The sequence below is a fragment of the Jaculus jaculus genome, chromosome 16 (genome assembly GCF_020740685.1).
Source record: "Jaculus jaculus isolate mJacJac1 chromosome 16, mJacJac1.mat.Y.cur, whole genome shotgun sequence".
Classification (NCBI taxonomy): Eukaryota; Metazoa; Chordata; class Mammalia; order Rodentia; family Dipodidae; genus Jaculus; species Jaculus jaculus.
In genome coordinates this window covers 15,914,610-15,936,417 of record NC_059117.1, presented here as the reverse complement: position 1 = coordinate 15,936,417, position 21,808 = coordinate 15,914,610, and the positions used below count along the sequence as shown (strand labels likewise).

Genomic DNA, 21,808 nt, shown 5'->3' with positions numbered 1-21,808 from the left:
TATGAGCTGTTCCTTGACTAGCTAACAGTTCACTTTCTGGGAGTTGAGAGAGCTATAACTAGTGCTTCCTACGTCCTTTTGTCAGCTCCTCTCCCTAGCTTACATGAGAATCCCAGTCACTGGTAAGGAAATTTGGCAATAGAGCAACAGAGGATGGTGGTGATGGTGGGGGTAGTAATGGTGATAATGATAGTGATGACGGAGGTGATGGTGATGAAGGTGGGGATAATTGTTGTTATGGTGATAACGATAGTGTCAACGATGATGGAGATGTGGTAGTGGAGATGCTGGTAGTGGTGATGGCAATGATGATAGTGGTGGTGATGGTGATGGTGATAGTGAGGACATATAACTCCTGTTCATCACTATGAACCCAGCAGTGCTGAGGGGCTTTCCTTAGTTTATTCACTTAACTATTCTTTCACAATTCTCTGTTACAAATAAGCAAACTAAGGCAGAGAAAGATTTAGTAACCAGAGTCTTTAAAAAAAACGAATAATGAGGTAGGGAGGATTAAAATTCTGATCGTCTAGCTGAAGAGGCCTTGCTTTGGAAGCTGCTGATGAATTTTGAGAACTACCTGTTAGCAAGACCACATGTTTCAAAGTGTAAGGATTTGTTAAAGTGAATAACTTAGAATTTTATTTTTTTTAGAAAAATATACAATACAAAGCCTGTTGATGATTTCTTTGAATTCATTACCCTCTATGTTAGAGGTCTGGGTCAGCCCACAATCCTGGAATTATGTGATGGAACATTCTTCAGTGATGACTGTTTTTTTCTTAAGACTGTATTTCCTCAAGTTTCATGCATTCTTTTGAAGCCAACAAGAATATATTAAGCACCCATTCTGTATAAGAGAAAAAAATGAACTCCATTGCTCTATGCATTTGTTTTCCTGTGGGAAGCTTCTTTGTTTATCATACAAGCTATAAAATCATATGAAAAGTAAAATAGAAAAGATCAAATATGTAGGCATAATATTTCACTGTTTTTAAAGAATCTGTCAAAGTTTAGTATCTTTAGAGATGAGGTGTATTCTAAATGTTTTTTTTTTATTAAGCATTATTTTTGAGCACTGGTGAGCGGTTGCCACTGAGTCCTTCATTAATAATTCCTTCCTTTTCCAGAAGGACTTGCCAACACTCATAAAGTGTTCATTGGGAGAATTAAAGTCATATAAAAGTAACTTGTGTTTGCTTCCTTCGAGGCATACATTGAAATGCATTGCTCCATTCCCCCATTCCTTGGCTGCCGCCTCTGTTTAGTAACACTAGCTCAGCAGACTTCCTCTTTTAAGGTTCATCTGCTGGCCATGTCAGTTTCCCATGAGAAAGCAAACCTACCACTGCTTTACTGCTTTATCTTAACATTTCCTCCATTTATGTCACGGTGTCGTGAGCTTGCATTTCACAGTAGTAGTGGCATAGCTGGTAACAGAGAGCAACACATGGGCTTATGCACTACCTCGGTCATAGTACTTTTAAAATCCTTTTTTTAAAAAATTTTTTTTGTTTATTTTATTTATTTATTTGAGAGCAACACACAGAGAGAGAGAAAGAAGGCAGAGAGAGAGAGAGAGAGAGAGAGAGAGAGAATGTGCGTGCCAGGGCTTGCAGCCACTGCAAACGAACTCCAAATGTGTGCGCCCCCTTGAGCATCTGGCTAACGTGGGTCCTGGGGAATTGAGCCTCGAATTGGGGTGCTTAGGCTTCACAGGCAAGTGCTTAACCACTAAGCCATCTCTGTAGCCCCCTTTTAAAATTCTTTTTTTTTTAATTAATTTATTTATTTGAGAGTGACAGACAGAGAAAGAGGGAGAGAGGGAGGGAGGAAGAGAGAGAAAGAGAGAGAGGGAGAGAGAGAATGGGCGTGCCAGGGCCTCCAGCCACTGCAAACAACTCCAGACGCGTGCGCCCCCTTGTGCATCTGGCTAACATGGGTCCTGGGGAATGGAGCCTTGAACCAGGGTCCTTAGGCTTCACAGGTAAGCGTTTAACCACTAAGCCATCTCTCCAGCCCTAAAATTCTTATTGGGACTTCAGAAGAGAAATTGTTTATGATAGCAGACTATCAGTAACTTCTTCCCAAACGGACTTAATGCCTCATAGATTATTTTGCCTTTGGCCACTGTACATATTCCACCACCTGTCTGCTTGTCTTATCTTCAACTTATTCCTGAGCAGTTTCTTTTAGAAAGTCTTATATAATGCATGCTGTCCTCATGGCTTGCAATTTAAAATGCACTTGGCTGTAATGGAAATGACTAAAATAAACTAGGGTTACCATTGAAAATAATAGCCAACATTTATTGGTTGGGTCACTCTGCCGAGCATTGTGATCAAATCCAATGCAAGCATTAACTAGTTTAATTCGATCCTCATCTCTCAGCATGCAGATGCAATACTTTCTGCAGTTTTTTCATGCATGTACGCAATACATGTTCATTGTATGTATGTATGTATAATTATATGTATGTACCTGCCCAATACGGGGCTCATCAACATTCTCTCACGTATGATGGAGGAGAGCAAAAAAAGACATCGAAATAGAGGAGAGCCTAGATGGAAAGAAGAAGGAGATCTGTGGAAGGAGGACAGACAAACTAAGGTCACTGCTGTGAGTTCAAGAGTGCAACAGACACGTCATTCCTGGAAGTTGGTGTTCCCTTGCCACTTTCTCCTTTCCTGAAACTTACACTGGTTCTCCTATTTCCTCTGCAGTGTTACTTTCTGCCTTTTACTTTATCTTTTATTTTCTATTGTTTTGGGTTTTCGAGATAAGGTTTTACTCTAGTCCAGGCCGACCTGGAATTCACTATGTAGTCTCAGGGTGGCCTCAAACTCATGGGCGATCCTCCTCCCTCTGCCTCTCCAATGCAGGGACTAAAGGCATGCCCCACTACACCCGGCTACTTTCTACATTTTAAAGGAAAGAGCCTAAGCAGTGTAGTTCATACCTGTAATCCCAGCGCTTAGGATGGTGAGGCAGGAGGATTGAGCATTCAAGACTAACTTCAACTATATAGTAAGACCTTGTCACAAAACCTCCATTCATCCAGGCATGTTGGCACACACCTCTCATCCCAGCACTTGGGAGGCAGTGGTAAGAGTATCATTGCGAATTTGAGGCCAACCTGGGTCTACAGAGTAAATTCCAGGTCAGCCTGGGCTAAAATGAAACCCTACCTTGAAAAAAACAACAAAGCACAAAACAAGAACAAACCATTCATTCATTTATCCATTCATGCAAGCATGCATTTACTGGTCCAGACTCGCAGCCCAGCCCAGCCTCCTTGTATGACTATGCTCCACCCTGCCATCTTGTGGATATGCCTCTTTATGCAAAGCATGCCATTGTTTCCCAGGCTGTCATATTACTAGGTCACAGTTGCTTTGGAATGAGGCCCAGGTGTTTGTTCTGCTTCCTTGTTATATGTGAAAGACAATGATGCCACCCGTATGCTCCAGAGCTCTTTCTTTTTCCTTTAGCCTGTTTGTGAGCCAGCGGTTCAGCTGAACTCTTGATTTCATAATAGTCACCTCTGCTGTTATGAAAAACAACGCAATTTGGTCAAGATTATAGCTTGTAATTGGGTCGTGGAGAGAAGCTGAAGTGAAGAGAGGTTGCCGGGATCACTGGGGAGTTAACAAGCCCTTGCTGCAGAGAAGCTGGGACGAGCGCTAGCTCTCGTTGTGCGAGGTCCAGGCACAACAGAGTTATGTTTTCAATATTTTGTTTCAGTTTTAAGAAATTAATATTGCAGAACAATTGGCTTCCTTTCTTTCTCAACTGTGGCTATAATGTTTTATTTCTACATGTGTGCTTTGAAAGAACCTTGGTCTCCGAACAGGGAGGCAGGAAAGGATTTTAGATGGAAATGTCTTCAAATTATGTCTCTTTCCAGTTGTACATTGAATATCCTTGGGATTTCAAAACAAAATGGAAATTGAAAGCCCCCCACTGCTTTCTTTTTGGATGAGAAAACACTGCACTTAATAGTATAGACAAGATCTAGTTGAAAAACAATAGATCTGCACATTGACCAGCTGGCAAGGAAAAATAAATATTAATTCTTTCTTCATCTTTTCACACTAGCTGGGTAATACTTTTGTATTCATGTTTGGTAGATCTAATGTCCCCATTAACATGTGTGGCAACATTGTAATTGAGATATTAACAAAATAGTGAGTTTCTTTTTTTTTTTAAGTTTCTATGTTTATGTTCTTACTGGGTGTGTGTCTTTCTAGGTTGAGAACTCAATGTATTAGAAAAACAGATGTAATGCAAATAAATGAGAGAGTTCTCATTTCCTTCCCTGAACAGAGCTCCAAGTTCCTAAACAATGATTTGATGGCACCTTTTTGCTGTACCAGAGTTATGCTGACCCCAGCTTCTTTTCCCTAATTCCATTGTATCCAAACTGATTATCAATCTATAGGGCCAAATACCCATATAGCTACATACAGTAGGCGAGCATAATATGCCAGCACAAGGTAGAGATTGCCGTTGCCAATAATGAATTGGGGAATTCACTATATGAAGCTCGTTTACAGACTGACATCTGGAGACATTCTTCACCTGGATTCCTTCCAATCTGGAGGATTTATTGACTGTGCTTGCCTTTTTGTAAATAAGACTCCTTATTTTTCCCCTTGCTTAGTACATTCTGTTTACATAATTATCAATGGATGAAAATGGCTGTGTTTCTGCAATTTTTTAATCCTTATCAAGTAGACCTAAATTCTAACCAGTGGACACCTATCGTTATCAAAGCTGTGGAAATGTCTTCATGCCAGAACGCTGCCCCTAACATCCAGACTCTGACTGGAGCCCTTACACCCTGAGGGACTCAGTATTAAGCCTTTATGGAGATTTAAAAACTTGTTGAGACACATGCTAGACCTCTTAAAATGTATTAGGCTCCCTTTTATTCATACACTTGCTCTGTGCTGTGAGGTGTGAAATGGAAATATTTTCAAACATAGGGCACATGCATGGTCTTGAGTATGTTTTAAGTTCTCACTGTGTGTGGTGGGATCAAAGCTGGTCATTAGGCAGCAAAATGGAGCTGAAAACATTTCACAGGGCATATTCAACAGTGACCTTCCCATGCCTTTCTGTGGCTAACCATGATTTTTTGTTGTTGCTGTCGGCTAAGCTACCACCAATTCGATCAGCCTGATTTCTGTAAATGCAAGGAAAAAGAAAAGTTGCGGGATTGATCTGCAAAGAATGTAGTCAGTAATATAGGGTATCATATTTGAAACCTTATGGCATTTAAGAAAGGCACTTGATTTTGCCTTGCTGAAGTTTGAAACTACTGTAACATGATGCCATGTTAAGGGTAGTATGTTTATTTATTACTCAGCTTGAAGGGTAGATTGAAAATGGACAGATGAGCCTATATACTCCAGTGTATCTCAAGTGTACACAGTGTTGAGCCAGGCATGGTGGCATATATCTGCAATCCTAGAACTTGGGAGGCTGAAGCAGGAGTTTAAGGCAAGCTTGGGCAACATAGTTGAGACCCTGTCTCAAAAATTAAAAATAGGAAGCCGGGCGTGGTGGCGCACGCCTTTAATCCCAGCACTCGGGAGGCAGAGGTAGGAGGATCGCCATGAGTTCGAGGCCACCCTGAAACTCCATAGGGAATTTCAGGTCAGCCTGGGCTAGAGTGAGACCCTACCTCGAAAAACCAAAAAAAAAAAAAAAAAAAAAATTAAAAATAGGGTTGGAGAGATTGCTAGTGGTTAAGATGCTTGCTTACAAAGACTAACAACCCAGGTTCGATTCTCCAGTAGCCCCATAAAGCCAGCTGCACAAAGTGGTTCATGAATCTGGAATTCATTTGCAACAGCTGAAAGCCCTGGGACACCTATTCTTTCTGTTTATCTCTCGTCCCTCTATTTTTTTTCTCTCTGCTCAAAAATAAATAAAATCTTTTTAATAACAATAAATTAAAATGAAAAAGGAGCAGCCACAGTGTCATATGATAATAGTGTGACTAACCATGCAGTGGTGGAACATGAAGGAAAATGCTACTTTCCCAAGGGTGTGATTTCTAAGGCCTGTGCGTGCCTGTAACATTTTAAAAATGTTTATTTATTTATTTTCAAGCAGGGAGGGAGAGAGAGAATGAAAGACAGAGAGAGAATAAGTACACCAGGGCCTCCAGCCATTACAAACAAACACCAGATGCACACAACACTTTTTGCATCTGGTTTTCTGTGGGTGCTGGGGAATCCAACTGGGTCATTAGGCTTGGCAGGCAAGTGCCTTAATCATTGAACCATCTCTCCAGCCCCCTATAACATTTTTTAATGTTCTGAATGTGCATTTTTCTGGAAAATGTCTGCTCAGTGATTACCTTTGAAAACCCAGATTCATCCAGTGTTGACTCTCCACACTGTGCCTCCCATGAATACAACACACACACACACACACACATGCGTGCGCGCGCACACACACACACGCACACACGTATATCCATGTGAACATACACATGCCATTAGTCGAGCACATTCCAACAAGCAGAACTTTACCAATTTTGCCATGCTATTAAGGAAACATTAAGTCCAAGGCAAGAAGAGATGGGTCCCTTTGATCTGCAGCCCAGGTTGGAAGAAGAAGGGTTATAGAGGGCTCATCAGAGGACCTGCCACTGCACGTTCTTCCCAGAGCCTTTTGCACTTTGTCTCTATCATAGCCCTAGTGTAAGGCCATTTGTTCATCCACAATTCCTCCTAGCTACTCCTCCTCTTCTGGTGTGTTCTTCTAGCCACTACTGTATTTTATTTACTGTGTGTATGTGTGTGTGTGTGTGTATAGTTTCTATATCTCCAGTAAGTCGCCTTAAATATTTTACACAAAAGAGTACATGCAGAAAAATAAAATATATTGGTGATTCAAACTTTTCCTATTCATCCTGTCTCCCTCTCTGTCTTTCCTACCCACTCCTCTTCCTCCTGTTCTCCCATTTTGCTAAAAAAATATAAATTCTTAGCCAAAATTGCTATATAAACATACAGTAGAAGCTTGGTTTTCTACAGCTTACATTCTCCTTGGATTAGAAAAAATATATTTGAGACAACTAGGAAATGAACAAAGTGGAGAATTATGAAGAAAACGTGTGTGTGCCTGGTGGTTGCTGAGGTTGTGAGAAAGTGTGTGAGTTCTGAGGAGCAGCAACAAACCAGTACCAGCTTCTTTTCTCTGCAATTTCCTGCTTCTGACATTCTCAGAATGCTGTTTTCTTCCACGATTAAGTTGAAATTAGCTTTTCCCTTTTTCCTTATAAGAGCTACTTTACAGCTTCTCTTTGTCAGATCCAAACTGCCAGCACGGGCGTCGGGGCCATTATTAGTGTCAAGTTTTCCTTGAACCGAAGTGCCACAATGCTGCCATAGTTGATCCTTTAGTGGAGGTGGCTAGCGTGAGGAGAAACCTCTATTTCTATTCTGGATGTGTTTAAAGGAATCAAACAAGGAGATACATTCAGAGAACCACAAAGGAGCACAGTCCCCACTCTGATTTCCAGACAGTCTTTAGTTTTCATTGCCCAAATTGCTGCTGAAGATCTTAAAAACAGCAAAAGCCTCAAGAACTTATACTAGTAACATTTCTCTTTTAATCACATTTTTCTTGATGCAAAAGCATTTTTCTGGGGTATCATTCAAAACTTCCTTCACTTTAAATAAAGTTCACTATAAACTCCCTTTATAGTTTAAGTGTGGGGGGAGTAGGAGCTTTGCAAAGTCAGTCACACTCTTCATCTGAAGAACTTCCCTTAGAAACTCCCTGTTTACGCATTTGGGGAAATGGCTCTCTTCCTCTCTCTGCTTCCTTTCCCCTTCCCTCTCCCACTTTCCCTTCACCCCCCCCCCCTCCTCTCCTTCCATGCACGTGTCCGTGGACATGTACTTGAGTACAGCAGTGCCCCCTTCACCCAAGATCTCCCTTTATGTTGCTTCAACTACGCAAGGTCAACCACAGAACAAAAATATTCAATGGAAAATTCCACAAAGAAACAATGGAAACCATTAAGATCGAGCATAGTTGTGAACGGCATGATAAAGTCCTGCACCTTCCTGATCTTCCATCCAGGCTGTGGGCTGTCTCTGTGTGTAGTATGTCCAGGCAGTGTTCTCTACCAACCATCAGCCACTGGAGAGCCGGCAGTCTTCAAGTGTAACCCAGGATGAGCTTGTCCATCTCGGATTTCCTGTGCTGTTGAAAAGAAGCATTACTGAGGATAGCCAAATGCCATGAAAGTCTTCTAGGAAAAAAAACAAAACAAAGCAAGTTTGTTTGAATGCTTCATAGCATTAGCTACCCTCTTTGAGCCTCTGCTTTGATATCTACTAAATGAAGGTGTTTGACCTAAAAAAAACTCCACTCCATTGACTCCACAAAAATGGTACACAAGGTACACATATGCTGAGAAAATTAATTTAAAGAAATAGAGGGTGGAAAACATTCTCTGTGCTGAGCACGAGGGTGCTCGGTGCCCATGGCCTCACACGGTGCTTTCAGCTGGTCTCTCCTGACCTCCTTTCCAGGTGAAATGACTGATTATCTGCCCCAAGTGGAACCCGGATCCTACCAGGTCCATTGCTACAGTACCTGGAAATTCATCACATAGCCTCCTGGAGCCTCACAGTTTGCCCTCAGCCCTCTCTGTGATGTCACTGTTTACTGTCTCCTGCATGTCACTTGTGATAGAAGATGAGCAAGATGCCTGGAGATCATTGTAAATACTGAGAATTTATGGGAAGACATCTCCTCTTAATATTTCCAGTGTTATTGCAACATACCCAAAATATACTTCTCAAAACTGTCAAGGCCATCAGAGAAACTGTCACAACTAAGAGCCAAGAAGATGTGACAGCCAAAGTCACATAAGATTCTGGAAGGCATACTGAAACAGAAAGGGGATATTAGACAGAAATGAAGGAAATCGAATAAACTGTGGATTTTAGCCAATAATAACCCATTAGCATTTGCTCATTAATGCAACAAACGTATCATACCAATGAAAGATATTAATAATGAGGAAATTACAAAGGATATATGAGAATTCTCTGTGCAATAATGAGGAAATTGCAAAGGATATATGCAAATTTTCTGTGCAACTAAAACTGTGCTAAAAAGTGAAATCTGTTAAGAGGGAAGAATGTTTATTATTGCCCAAACAGAAAGTAAATTTGTTGCAGTAGAGCAAACAATAATGATTTTAATATAGTAATAGTAGCACTATAAGATATTCTGGTGATAATACTATAAGACATCTGAAAGTGTTAATAAATGCCTCTAGGGACCCTTAGAACTAGGACATGCAGGACAGCTTTCCATTAGTGTTGTTAGGTCAGGAATGGCAGACTGTTGCCCATGGGCCAAATCTGGACCCCCACCTCCTTTGGGAAATAAAGTTTGATTGGAACACACCCAGTGACTGTTCACATTCACACGTGGACCATGGTTCTTTCAAGCAACAATGGTACACAAGACCAGACGGCCTAAACAACATTTACTATCTTTCCAAACCCCAGCCTCGGGCCAAGTACAAAGTAGGGAGTAAGGAAGGCTGGTTGGGTCACCAGGATCCACATGGGCTAGAATCAAGTAGAAGATGTAGGCAGATCGAAGAGGAGGAGGGCTAGATAGAAGGTAGAACCTGAGTGGGATGGCGCATCCAGCTACCTGGGTTGCCACACAGTAAGATTAACAGGTGCCAGTCTGTTTGTTGTGGAGCTGTATAGGTCTTAGCCCCAGGCTCTGTCAGTTTATGTGAAAATCATCTTTGTACACCCCTACATTTAACCTTGGCATAGTACTCTTCTTTCAGTATTCCTGAATAGCCTGAAAATAAATCATTCGATGATGGAGGAGAAATAACAAAAGACAAAAATGCTATTAATAACTCACAATCATAAAATGAGGGTGAGAAACCCTTTCTGGAAGGGTTACTAAGGACTGAGTGAGTTGTGGTATTTCATATGCACACTAGAGAGTTCAGCACACAGTAGATGCACAGGACTATTCATCCCCTGCCTTCCTGGGGTCAAGTTCCCAATTTCAAGTTGAGCCCCTGGTGCCTACTTGTCCCTGCCTATTGGTTCCTGTCTGTGGCACTCGCTGTTTACATTAGAATGATTCCATCCAGCTGGGGAGTCTTGCCCCATATCAAGTCAGCCAGAATTGAAACTAAACAGTAATTCGTAAGTGGAGACTTGCCTCTCTGCATCATCTCGGAACACCAGCAGTCTTCCACTGCACAAGTGTGGAAGTTCTTTCTCTACCAACCCATGTTCTTATTTACTGCATAGTTTCCAATATTCCATGTTGAAGAAAAATTCTGCACAGCTCGTTATCTTATGGATGTCATATTTGCTATAGGTTTTGCCCTTCCCAATCCCAAAAAGGGTCATTTAAAGATGATGCTGTCATTACTGCTGTCAAGACCTAGTCACTGGGACATGTCTTTGGGACCATAAAGCATTTTGAGGACTTTCACCAAAGACATTTAAGGTACTTGATTTTGGCCCATTCCTGAAGGCTGCTATCATGTCATTTCACACCGTCATGTACGGTACACTTCTGTGCTGCAGTCACCGTATGAATAGGCAGGTCTCATCGATTGTTTCAGGTGGTTTTTAGAATATTGTCTGTGTTTTCATTTAGGTGGTTCCACTCCAATCCCAGAATCAGACTTAGAGGAAAGATCTCTAGAAGACTCAGCAGACCTGTTTACCAATCACAAGCACCTTATCACAGAGACCCCCACGTGTGGTAAGAAAACAGGAGAGCTTTGCCAGTGATATGCTTGGAACAGCAATGCTCCGGTTACTTTTGGCCACACTGGAGGTGGAGAGCATTTCGCAACATTGTTTTCCAGCTTCCTTCATTTAGGTGTAGAGGCTTGATCATTCTTCTATCCCTGCCATCATTCACACCTTTTCCTTCCTTCCTTTCTTTTTTTTTTTCCTAGATGTTCCAGCCTTGCAAGGAGTTTTGGAATAGTCCAAGGACGCAGAACTAGTTTAGAGGAAGATGCCCTTCCTGACCCTGGGTGACGTCATGTTAACACAGGCATGGGCTGGCCCTGGCGCTGCATGAAGCTCTCTTGGAGGTGACTGTGTGAAGATGGTGGTCAGCCTTTTTATTTTGCAAGGAAGACTTGGAATGTCATGAATAAGTCAGCTGAAAGTCAAAATCTGTCTCTTCTTTCTTGGAGTTCAGTCACAGGGACAGCAAGATAACATAGCGGGGCACAGACTTCGTAATGCAGGATCCAGATCCAAGCTATTTTGATAGTCCATTTTTTCCACAGAGTTCTTATGTAGTAAATGTATCAAGTTTAATAAAGCATCTAATTATCAAAAAATAACTTGGGATTGATTTATAATCAATAGTTTTGCATGTTTTTTTCTCTATATCATTTTTAATATTTGTTCATTCATTTAAGAGGAGAAAAAAATAGATGAGCATGCCTGGGCCTCTTTCCACTGCCAATAAACTCCAGATGCATGTACCACCTTGTACATCTGGCTTTAGGTGGGTAATGGTAAACTGCCATAGAATGTTCATATTATTTGTGCTATTAAGGTAACAGTGGAAAAGGATAATTTTTCCACTATCTATGAAAATGCTAAAACATTTTCAAGACAAACCTCTTTTCATTAACCTGAGTAAGCGGTATCTTTTAAAAAGCTACATTATAAAACAGTTCATATTTTGTTACTATTAACTTCCTTGTTTCATTTTTCTGCTTTCGTGTATTCTCTTGGAATTCCTTTAAAACTTTGTTTTCTTCTTAGATTTCTTTGAACATACTTATAGTCTTCTTTTGAATTTTCTGCTTGGAAATTTATTGAATTCAGTCTCACTGAATTAGATCATTAACGTGGGATTCATAATTTTTGGAGGAGTTATGTTACCTTTATTTTTTGTGTTTCATATATTACTGCATTGAAATTTTCATATCTCAAGTGATTTCATTTCTTAGATTTTCTGTTGGTTTTATCATCTGTATTCTTAGACATGTAGGTCTGAAGTTATACCTTCAGGGTAGGAACTCATGGTGTCCAGTGTGTCCTTTATAAGGCTCCCAGAGTAGAACATTAGTAGCAGGAGGGACCCAAGCTGGTGGCTGTGCCTCTTAGGCAAGTATCGTAGCAGACAATTAACAACACTGGTTCTTTTGACTTCGGTAATTATTAGTGGGTAAACAAGCAAGGCTGGTATGAAGTATGTTGGGATTTGGGGTACTTAGAAGTGTGAGGAACATAGGGTGAGTTAGGATAAGGACTAATGATTAAGGTGGCACAATTAGCTGGGAAAGGATAGTTGGGATACTGTTAGGTGCCACAGATTCAAGAGGTTGTTGAGGCTATGGAAGGTTGTTGAAGTTTTATATAAGGAGAAAGAGGATAAAATGTGGAAAGAGGTTGGAAAAAGGAAAATAGTTGTCTATAGGAATGGTAGTAAAGATATGTGCAGTAATAGACTATGTGGAGAAAAGTACATAACAAACCTACAATCCAATACACACACACACACACACCATAGACTATATATGCATGATGGGAGATTAAAAAAAAAAAAAAAAAGAACTCCACTTAGCCAGGCATGGTTAATTCAGTTGGGAAGACCCACCTTAACTGTAGGTGGCACCGTTTCATAGGCTGGAGACCTGGACTTTATAAAAAGGAGAGAGCTGTCTGAGCAACAGCATTTATGGCTGTGCTGAATGTGACCAGCTGCTTCAAACTTCTGCCTCCATTCCTTCTCCACCATGATGGACTGTAGCCTATAATCTGAAATAAACCCTTCCTCCCTTAAACTTATTTTTGTCAGGCATTTTGTCCCAGCAATGAAAGGGGAATCAATGCAGGGTCTTACTTCGTACCTGAGGCTGGCGCGGAACCTGCTGTGTAGCTGTAGGCTGGTCTGGAACTCTCCATCCTACCGCCTCAACATCCCGTGTTCTGGGAGATATTTGTTCAACCATGTTTATAGCTATTCATTTCACAATAGCTAATAAGTGGAATTGACCTAGATACCCACTGTTTGATGATTGAATAATGAAAAAAATACATATATATATATATATATATATATATATATTGGTACATATACACGTACACACTCAATGGTAAAGAAAATGGAAGATGAAATTATGTAATTGCAGGAATTGGATAGACCTGGAAAAAATATACTAAGTAAGAGTGCTCAGGTTCAGACCCAAGGAGATCAACTACCTCTCACATATCAGTCAAGGCCTAGGTGAAACCACAAAGGAACTGGGGAGACCAGCAAGAGTCCTGCTTCCATGGTGAGCCTGACAATTAGTGCCAGGGTGATGCTGAGGACACTTAACACATACCAAAGCAGAAATCCATAAGCTCCCGAGAGCTCATTACTGAAGTAGACTTAAGACACACCCACCATGGCTCAGGGAATTTTGTAGAAGAGGGAGCCAAAAGACTGTAAGAGCCACCGTTTGGGATGTCATACCCAGAGTCATTGCCCCCCAACAATAACTGCTGCTTTCACAACATATAACCCACGACCCCATGGGGAGTACCAGCAACCCTACTGAGGAGTGTCCCTAGCAGATTGGGGTCAGGGAAGAGGTAAAGATGGTAATGACACCTGATGTATTCCATACTAAGTATGTTCTTAATAAAAAAGTAATAAATGAACATTTAAAAAATTAAAAAAAAGATTACCTAGGTTCAGAAAGACAAATGCTGCATATTCTTTCTCATATGTAGATCCTAACATGGAATAATCTGATTTATGACTGGTGAGGAAACTAGAATGAGTCTTGGAGAGAGGAGAGGCAGTAAGGGATCAGAGGAGGGGATAAGTAGATAGGCAAGTGGAGAGACAGAATACAGGGGGTAGAAGGGTGAGGCTGGGGCTTGTAATGGAGAAACAGGAGGGAGGAGATACTTAAAACTAGTGACAGCATGAATCAGTACCATAGAGGGTATGAAAATAGACCCTATACCCAAGTGAAAATATGATTGAGAATTCACATGCTTAGAGTTCTAGGAGGAGTTAGGGAGAAGTAGCAAGCAAAAGGAGGTGATATAAAAATATTACAAAAATACTGGGTAATATTTTTTCCAAATTCGATGAAAACCATAAAACTTACAAATCCAAGAAGTTCAGCAACTGCCAAGAGAAGCATAAGATTGTACCAAGGCATGTCATAAGCAATTTTATGAAAATCACTGATATAAAGAAAATCTTTAAAAAGTTAAAAAAAAAGAAAGTGAAAAAAAGGTATATTTTATATAAAGAAACAAACATAAGAGAATATCCAACTACTCATTAGAAACAATACAAGCCAGAAGACAATTGAACAACTGCTTGATTGTGCTAACCATATAAAATTGTCATCCAGGAATTCCATATCCCTTAGAAACAAAGTTCAGAAAATTTAAGGCCAACAGAAGTCTTTCATCACTAACAGAACTACATTAAAATAAATATTTTAGAAGTTCTTCAGGTTGAAAGGAAATGATTTCATAGGGAACCTCAGATCTGTACAAAAGAATGAAAAATACTGGAAATGATAAATATGAATAAATATATAAACTTTCCCTCATTTTTATAACTAAACAAAAATTGGTTGTTTTTAGAAGAATATATTTTGAAATTAATTTCAAATGTAGAAATATAAAATTATAGCAGTATAAAAGACAGAAAGAATTAAAATCATACAATTAAAAGAGCCTTAGGGCTTGAGAGATGGCTTAGCATTTAAGGCACTTGCCTGTGAAGCCTAAGGACTCATGTTCGACTCTCCAGGTCCCACTTAAGCCAGATGCACAGGGATGCAAGCACGCAAGGTCACAAATGCCCACAGGAGAGTGCATGCATCTGGAGTTCAGTTGCAGTTGCTGGAGGCCCTGGTGTGCCAATTCATTCTCTCTCTGTCTCGCTCTCTCTTGCTCTCTCTCTCGCTCACTCGCTCGCGCACACACTGAAAAACAGCAGTCTGTTGGGCTTGCCTTATGATAAAAGCAAAGTTGGTTTACCATCATCAAATCAGTCCAATAGTGTGGTAGAAGTGTATTAGGCTCATAAAATCACTCAAGATAATTCAACTTATTAATAGGAATTACGTTAAAAATAATGATCTGATCATGAGATGGGAGAATAGCATTTGATTAAAAAAAATCTAATATTGTTTAAAACCTCCCACCAACCAGGTGTGGTGGTGCATGCCTACAATCTTAGCATGGCAGAGGCCAGAAGGATCCTGTGTTCAAGGCCTGTCTGGGCTGCATAGAGAGTTCCAGACTACCAAGTGATACCCCATCTCAAGAAAGCCAAAAAAAAACTACAACAAAACAATTTTGAGACTAGTACACTTAACAGAGTTATATACAATCTATGTCAAGATTCTGTTATATATGTGTATATCAGCAACAATTAAAAATGAAATTAAAATACTGTTCTTTCTTACCTTCAGAAGAGTACATAACACCAGGACCAGCTCTTCTCAGGGTGTAACCAGAGGGTATAAACCTGAGGAGGGCCCTGCAGGGCCTAAGCCGCATGTGACGGGGGCCTAGAGGACAGGAAGATAACTGTGGTTGGACTAAGTTCCTCACCTGATGCAGAGTCATGTTCAGTGCTCATTTTTGTCACCCACTGAAACAGGGCCTGCACACAAAGAGCACAAGCAACACTGCCTTCAGGTCTAAATGTACTAAAATCTGCCCAGTGACAAACACAGAGCAAGAATGTGGATGTCGTGTGTATCAGGCATTCAGTTTCCAAAGCCACAGAGTGCCGTTAACGTAATTACTCTGTGTGGTGATTTGAATGTGAAGCGTCCCCCATAGGCTCATGGGTTTGGACACTTGGTCCCCCGCTAGTTTAGCTGTCCAGGAAGGTGATGGAACCGTTTGGAGGTGGAGCCTTGCAGGAAGCCATGGGTCATTGGAAATGGGCTCTTCACATGCTGTGGCCCCACTCTCCATACTGCTTCTCTTTCTCTGTTTCTCACTCTGTTCCTGTGTGTCTCTCTCTTTCCCTTTTTCTCTCTTTCTCCCTCTTTCTCTCCATCCCCTCAACTCGCATCCTCTCCTTCCTGTGCTGTGGCTCTCCACTCTTCCATGTCTTCCCAGTCCTAATGAAACTTTCCCTTGAGAGCTGTGGGCTGACATAAAACCTTCTCTTTTCATAAGCTGCTTCTGGTCGGGTGTTTAGAGCAACGAGAAAGCAACTGGTAAACTCTCCAGTCCTTCTATGGGCCCTTTTATATTGTGCTAACATAGTCATGTGTTACCTGTCATTTAGGAGAAAATTTAAAAATTATCATTTCCTTTGTTGTTACTTTTCTTTCTGCAGTTCCGGGTGATCAGCATGAACTGGACACAGGACCTTAGGGAGAGTCTTAGGTGGCAATGTTGACACTGCCGCTTGCTGGTTGTGTCACCTTGGGCTGTGCCTGGTACTTTAGGAACCTCTGTGTTTAACATATGCGAGATGAACCCCAAGACTCCCCCCCCCACCCTGATGACCAGGCTAAGCTGAGATGAAAACTAGAAAGCTTTTGGTATGGTGCTGGACACACAGCAGGGGGTCATATAGTCCTGAAGGGCTTTGTTCCTCCTCTCACATCTGTTTGCTGTCTCTCTATTTCTCCCTCTCTGGTGTGTTTGTAAGTATATGGGCACATGTGTGTGCAGATGTGCATACATGTGCCTGCATGTTCATGTGGAGGTCAAGGTCAACATCAGATTTCTTCCTCAGTTACACTTCACTCTCCATCTTATTATTCGAGAGACTCTCTCTTGCTGAACCTAGAGCTCACCTGTTCTATTCAAACTAAACTAGCAAGCCAGCAAGCCCTGGGAATCCTCCTGCCTCTGCTTCTCCAGCATTCGAATTACAAGCACAAACCCTCATGCCTGTCAGTTTTTACATGGGTGCTGGGAATGCTAACTCAGGTACTCAAGCTTCTGTGGCAAGTGCTCTCAACTCACTGAGCCATCTCCCCAGCACCCCTTCACATGTTTCAAAACTTGGTCATTAAGGTTTTTCAGAAGCAAGATACTTACACTCCACATACTAAGCCATTCCAATAACATATCCTTATTTAATGTCAAATTTACATTTTGGTGAAACTATGTATTTAACTGAATTACCCTTAAATAAATACAATCTTTCTTACATTATCAACAAATTAAACTTCAACAATTATACTTGCTACTGTGGTTACCTCAGAGTTTGTCTAAAACTCTTCTGTATTTTATTGCTATGTAAATATTTAGATGACTTTAAAAGGCTAATTTAAGACTTGGGCCTTCTCTCTTCCACAGTTTATATTTCAAGTATATTTATGCACTTTGGATTTTCATTTGTGAAATACAGTGCAGTTCTCACATTGTTACTATTTACATTTTTTTTTGCAATGTGCCACAGGTTGATAAAACTTTCCATTTGAGTTTTTGATGTGATTAGCTGCTTTTAATTACATTCAAATATTCTTGCCAAATAATGATTAAAATGCACAGAAATGGTACAGCTGACATAAGCAAAGCAAAACAGATCTAGGGAAAACTTTTAAGTGGTAGAACTAAGTAAACCCATCTAATTTGTACGTATATGGTATATTTAATTCAAATTGAAACAGAACAAAAGATCAACGGGCTGAGGACATAGGTAACTTGGGTAAGTAAACTATAAAGTACACAAGTTCAAATGTTATTTTTTAAAGCAATCAGAGCATAATTTATTATTTGGGGCAGAAATTTTAGAGTAAAAAGGCAACCTATTGTTTGTAGCAAATCACATTTATGGCCTGTTGAGCAAACTCATTTGGATCACTAGACCACGGTGGCTTCCACCTGTGTCAGCCAGGGACCACCTCTCTCTGCCATTTCTCGAAGGCACTAAGCACTGAAGCAGGTTTTCAAATCTAAGGTGAGCTAGGCTTGTCAAGTACCCAGAACCCTTCCCGAGACTCTAGTAGGTCCCACAGATTTCATAATCAGTTGCAAATTCACATGCTTTGTGGATCTCTTCTTTTGCCTTCTCCAGGCACCTGTCCTCAGGTGACATACCCTTCTTCCAGCCAAAGTGGCCTCTGCAGCTTCCAGAGCTGCAGTCTCTTCTGAAGCCATCCTTTTGAGTCATGTGACTGTCACCTGATATACGGTCCTGTACTAAGTGCTAGGTACTGTACTCAGTAATGGGATCCTGAGAATAAGCCCGAAGGAGACCCTGTCCCTGCCCTCCCAGAGGGACCCCCAAGGGGAGGAAGTGGACTTTACCCAAGCCTTGATCAGCCGCCCTGAGCAGCAATGTGCAGATGCAGCATGTGGATGGGGCAGCCTCTTGCGAGATGCACGCCTTTATCTTGCTGTAATGCTTCTTTGCATGACAGTGCCAGAGACAGAGGAAGAGGAGCGAGAATGTGATGGGACAAGGCTAGGAAGACAGGGGAGAAAGCTATGTGGCTAGTCTATAGGGAAATAGGGGAGGGAAGCAGCTGGGCCACACTTTCCAAGACTGTGGCATTTGTCCCAGGAGGACTCCATATCTGCGTGCTCTTCCTCTCCCTTCATCCTGGCCCTTGAGTCTTCAGGCCCTGGCATCTAAGCAGAGGGACAGATACACTGGGAAGGGAGGCCATGTGTGATTGGAGGGCTTGGTTTGCTGCGCATGCATGGGGACCAGTGGGCCTCATCAAGTCTCATTTTCAGAGGCTTCCCAGCGGGTGGCCCTAACTTTTCTAGTACCTGTGCCGAAGGTCCCTCCCCTCCTAAAGCTTCCCCCTTGGTAATTCAAACCAAACCCCAGCTTGGTGTAATTTCTGATGGCAGGAAACACTGGGAGGCTATGAGGCATGTGGCTTGTATGGAAGAACTCAACCATGACTCCACACAGGCCGGGATTCTCATCAGCTTCCCCAGCCTGGTGCTCTGCTGATCAGAAGTACTGGAGGGAAGCTGGGAGAGGAAGCTATTGGCTCTTAGGGACATTCCAGTGAACAACTGGGGGAATTAGGATGGAGAATCACAGCCACTAATTGGTGCATAGAATGGAACAAATTCCCTCTCATCATAGAAAGGTATTGTGTTTCTTGTTGGGGGGAAAGAAGAGGTTTGTCTACAAAGGAGGCTGGGAACGGCAGAGATGAAATTGCTGGCCAGACTGGTGTGCCAGGCCTCTAATGAAATGTGACATAGGAGAAGGGTAGGTGCTCAATCAGTAAGCAGGCTTTCTTTTGCATTTCCTCTAATGTCTTGTCAGGGCTGGCTCCCCCTGCCAGCGTCCCTCCGCACTCAGCAAGCGCTCCTTAGTTGGGCACTCTGAACCCGTGTCCTCAGTGGCTGACCCCAAGAAGCAGCTGCAACATCTCAGGGAAATGGTCATAGTGAAGGTTATGCCAGTCCATGGAGAAGAGGGTGGACACTGTCCTGGGCTTATTTTCTGCACACAGTGAATGGAGAGGTGTTTGGGACGTCAGTTCTGGTTTGTGAAATGAACCACAAACAAGACAAGCAGCCCTTCACCCACAGACCCCCAGAGGCACCACACAGCATCAGTTCTCCATCCTCTTCCTCCATGGCCTCTGCCAAGGGACTCTCTCACTCAGGCTTGTCCGTCTTCTGCTCTGCTCCCCCATTCTTCTGTGTCCGCTCTCGGTTTATAAGAGCTTGTGCCGTTCCCATCGCACAGGGAAGTACGAAACTTCAGAGTTTGCCTTCAGGGTGAGTAGGGCCCAACCTCAACCCCAAGCTACTGGCCATGCTTCCTTTCCCCTCTCTCCTGTGGGCCCACAACTTTAAGGGAAGTTAATTATTAATGTGTACTGGTTTTAATTGACATAGCTTATGAAGAGATGACACATCCATACTAAGTCATTCTTTATTAAAAATAAATAAGCTGGGTGTGGTGGTGCACACCTTTAATCCCAGCACTCAGGAGGTAGGAGGATTGCCCTGAGGCTGCCCTGAGACTACATAGTGAAGTCCAGGTCAGCCTGGGCTAGAGTGACACCCTATCTTGAAAAAAACCAAAAGAATAAAAAATACAATAAATAAATGGAATGGGAATGCAGATGCTCAGAAAGCACTCTGAGCTGACCCGTGTGAGCTGACCTCTTTGGCAGTGCTTTCATTTTACCCTCAATGAACCACTTCTTTCGTCTTTGACAAGGGATCAGGAAACCCCTTCACTGGATGAATGCTTTGAGCTTATCCTCTTGGAGAACATGTGCGACCCAATCAGATGGCCCGAACTAGGATTAGCCAAACCAAACAAGCTCTGTGAAGGAAGACGTTGTGTACCAGGGAAGCCACTTGCTCTCATACTTAATCCCTGAAAGAGCCACTTACATGCCACTCATTAAAGCATTGTCCTTACAAGAAATTCTTCTCTCTTCACCCATGACTTCTGTTTGATTGAATTTCTGTTTCTCATAAGGCAAAGGACAAATGTAGTTTCTATTTTTTTTTAAACTAAAGCCTGATCCTATATAATTTGCTTTTGTTTAGTTTCAAACAGGATTTGAAGAGATTTTTACGAAACAACTTTTCACCTTACCTTCCTTTCCTAGAAAACTGCCAGATGTATTTTTCAGGGGTATGGTTTTGATGTGTTTTCTCAGGAAAAACTGCATTACTCAGCTGACAGACTGTGAAGGCTGGTCTTTCACGAGCCATTGTTTTGTGTCCGGAAGCTGATGAAGCTGACCTTTGCATTGTTTCTAACATTTAAACCTGGGAGGGAAATAAGAAAGCTCCTTACTAGGTAAAAACCAGAGTCCAGTTATCGTATATTATCTCCATAGGTTTTATGGGTACCTACCCAAGATTTTTTTTTTTTTTATTGTTGTTGTTTTTCGAGGTAGGGTCTCACTGTAGCTCAGGCTGACCTGGAATTCACTACGTAGTCTCAGGGTGGCCTCGAACTCACGGTGATCCTCCTACCTCTGCCTCCTGAGTGCTGAGATTAAAGGGGTGCGCCACCACGCCTGGCTTTCCAAGATTTCTGAAATAGCTTCACGAGGCCTTGAAACTTTACCAACCCGCCGTCCTCTACTCGGCTATCCATTCTTAAACTCGTGAAGATAGCAGCTTCACTGACTGCTACAGCCATTTCCTTCATGGTTCAGTGGAGATCAGAAAGCTTTTCAGGTGAATTAGCAGCCTGCTTCTGGTCCTCAGAAGCTATCGGGACCTTCCTCACAGACGATCCATTCCCCATGGAGATTCGGGAATGGAAAACTAGTCTCCTTGCTTTTGCAGTCGCCTTCCGGAGGCCCAGGGGGGTACCGAGGGCAGCCTGGCGTCCCAGTGCCCGTGCGTGGGGCACACAACCGCAGCTTCACGGGTGCGCCAGGTCTCTGCAGTGGGCACCTGGGCCTGGAAGCAGCTCCTGGGCCACAGTCTCTCTGCGCCTCTGCTTCTGCGCCTCATTCAGAAATAATAATGCCTTCCAAGCCGGTGTCCACGAGGATTGCTCTGCCTGAGTGTGAAAAACTTGCCAGTTCATAGTAGGAATCACAAGAGCATTTCCAGAACTCTCCTTGATGTCCTGCCAAATGCTCCCGGTGTCTTACGATTTCCTCTTGCCTCAGGTGTGCTCCTGCAGCTCCTCACACGTTCGTGGCCCTGGATGACAAGGCAAGTTACAGAACGTGCGCGCAGCGCGCGTCCGGGCGGCACACGCGGAGGTCAGCACGGCGCCTGCGCAAGGATGACGTACAGAACGTCGGCGCAGCGCGCGCCCGGGCGGCACACGCGGAGGTCAGCACGGCGCCCGCGCAAGG

At 42.4% G+C, this 21,808-nt stretch overlaps 1 protein-coding gene across 5 annotated transcripts in view; it reads left to right on the top strand.

Moving 5' to 3' along the window:
• Bbs9 (Bardet-Biedl syndrome 9) overlaps window positions 1-11,407 on the top strand; it is a 370,311-nt gene extending 358,904 nt beyond the window's left edge. For all 5 annotated transcript variants that reach the window (XM_045135893.1, XM_045135892.1, XM_045135896.1 and 2 more), the window contains 2 exons: window positions 10,684-10,791; window positions 10,991-11,407. In XM_045135893.1, the coding sequence (XP_044991828.1) occupies window positions 10,684-10,791; window positions 10,991-11,022 (140 nt within the window). In that variant the 3' untranslated portion in view covers window positions 11,023-11,407. The remainder of the gene's footprint in view (window positions 1-10,683; window positions 10,792-10,990) is intronic.
• Window positions 11,408-21,808: the final 10,401 nt, after the last annotated feature.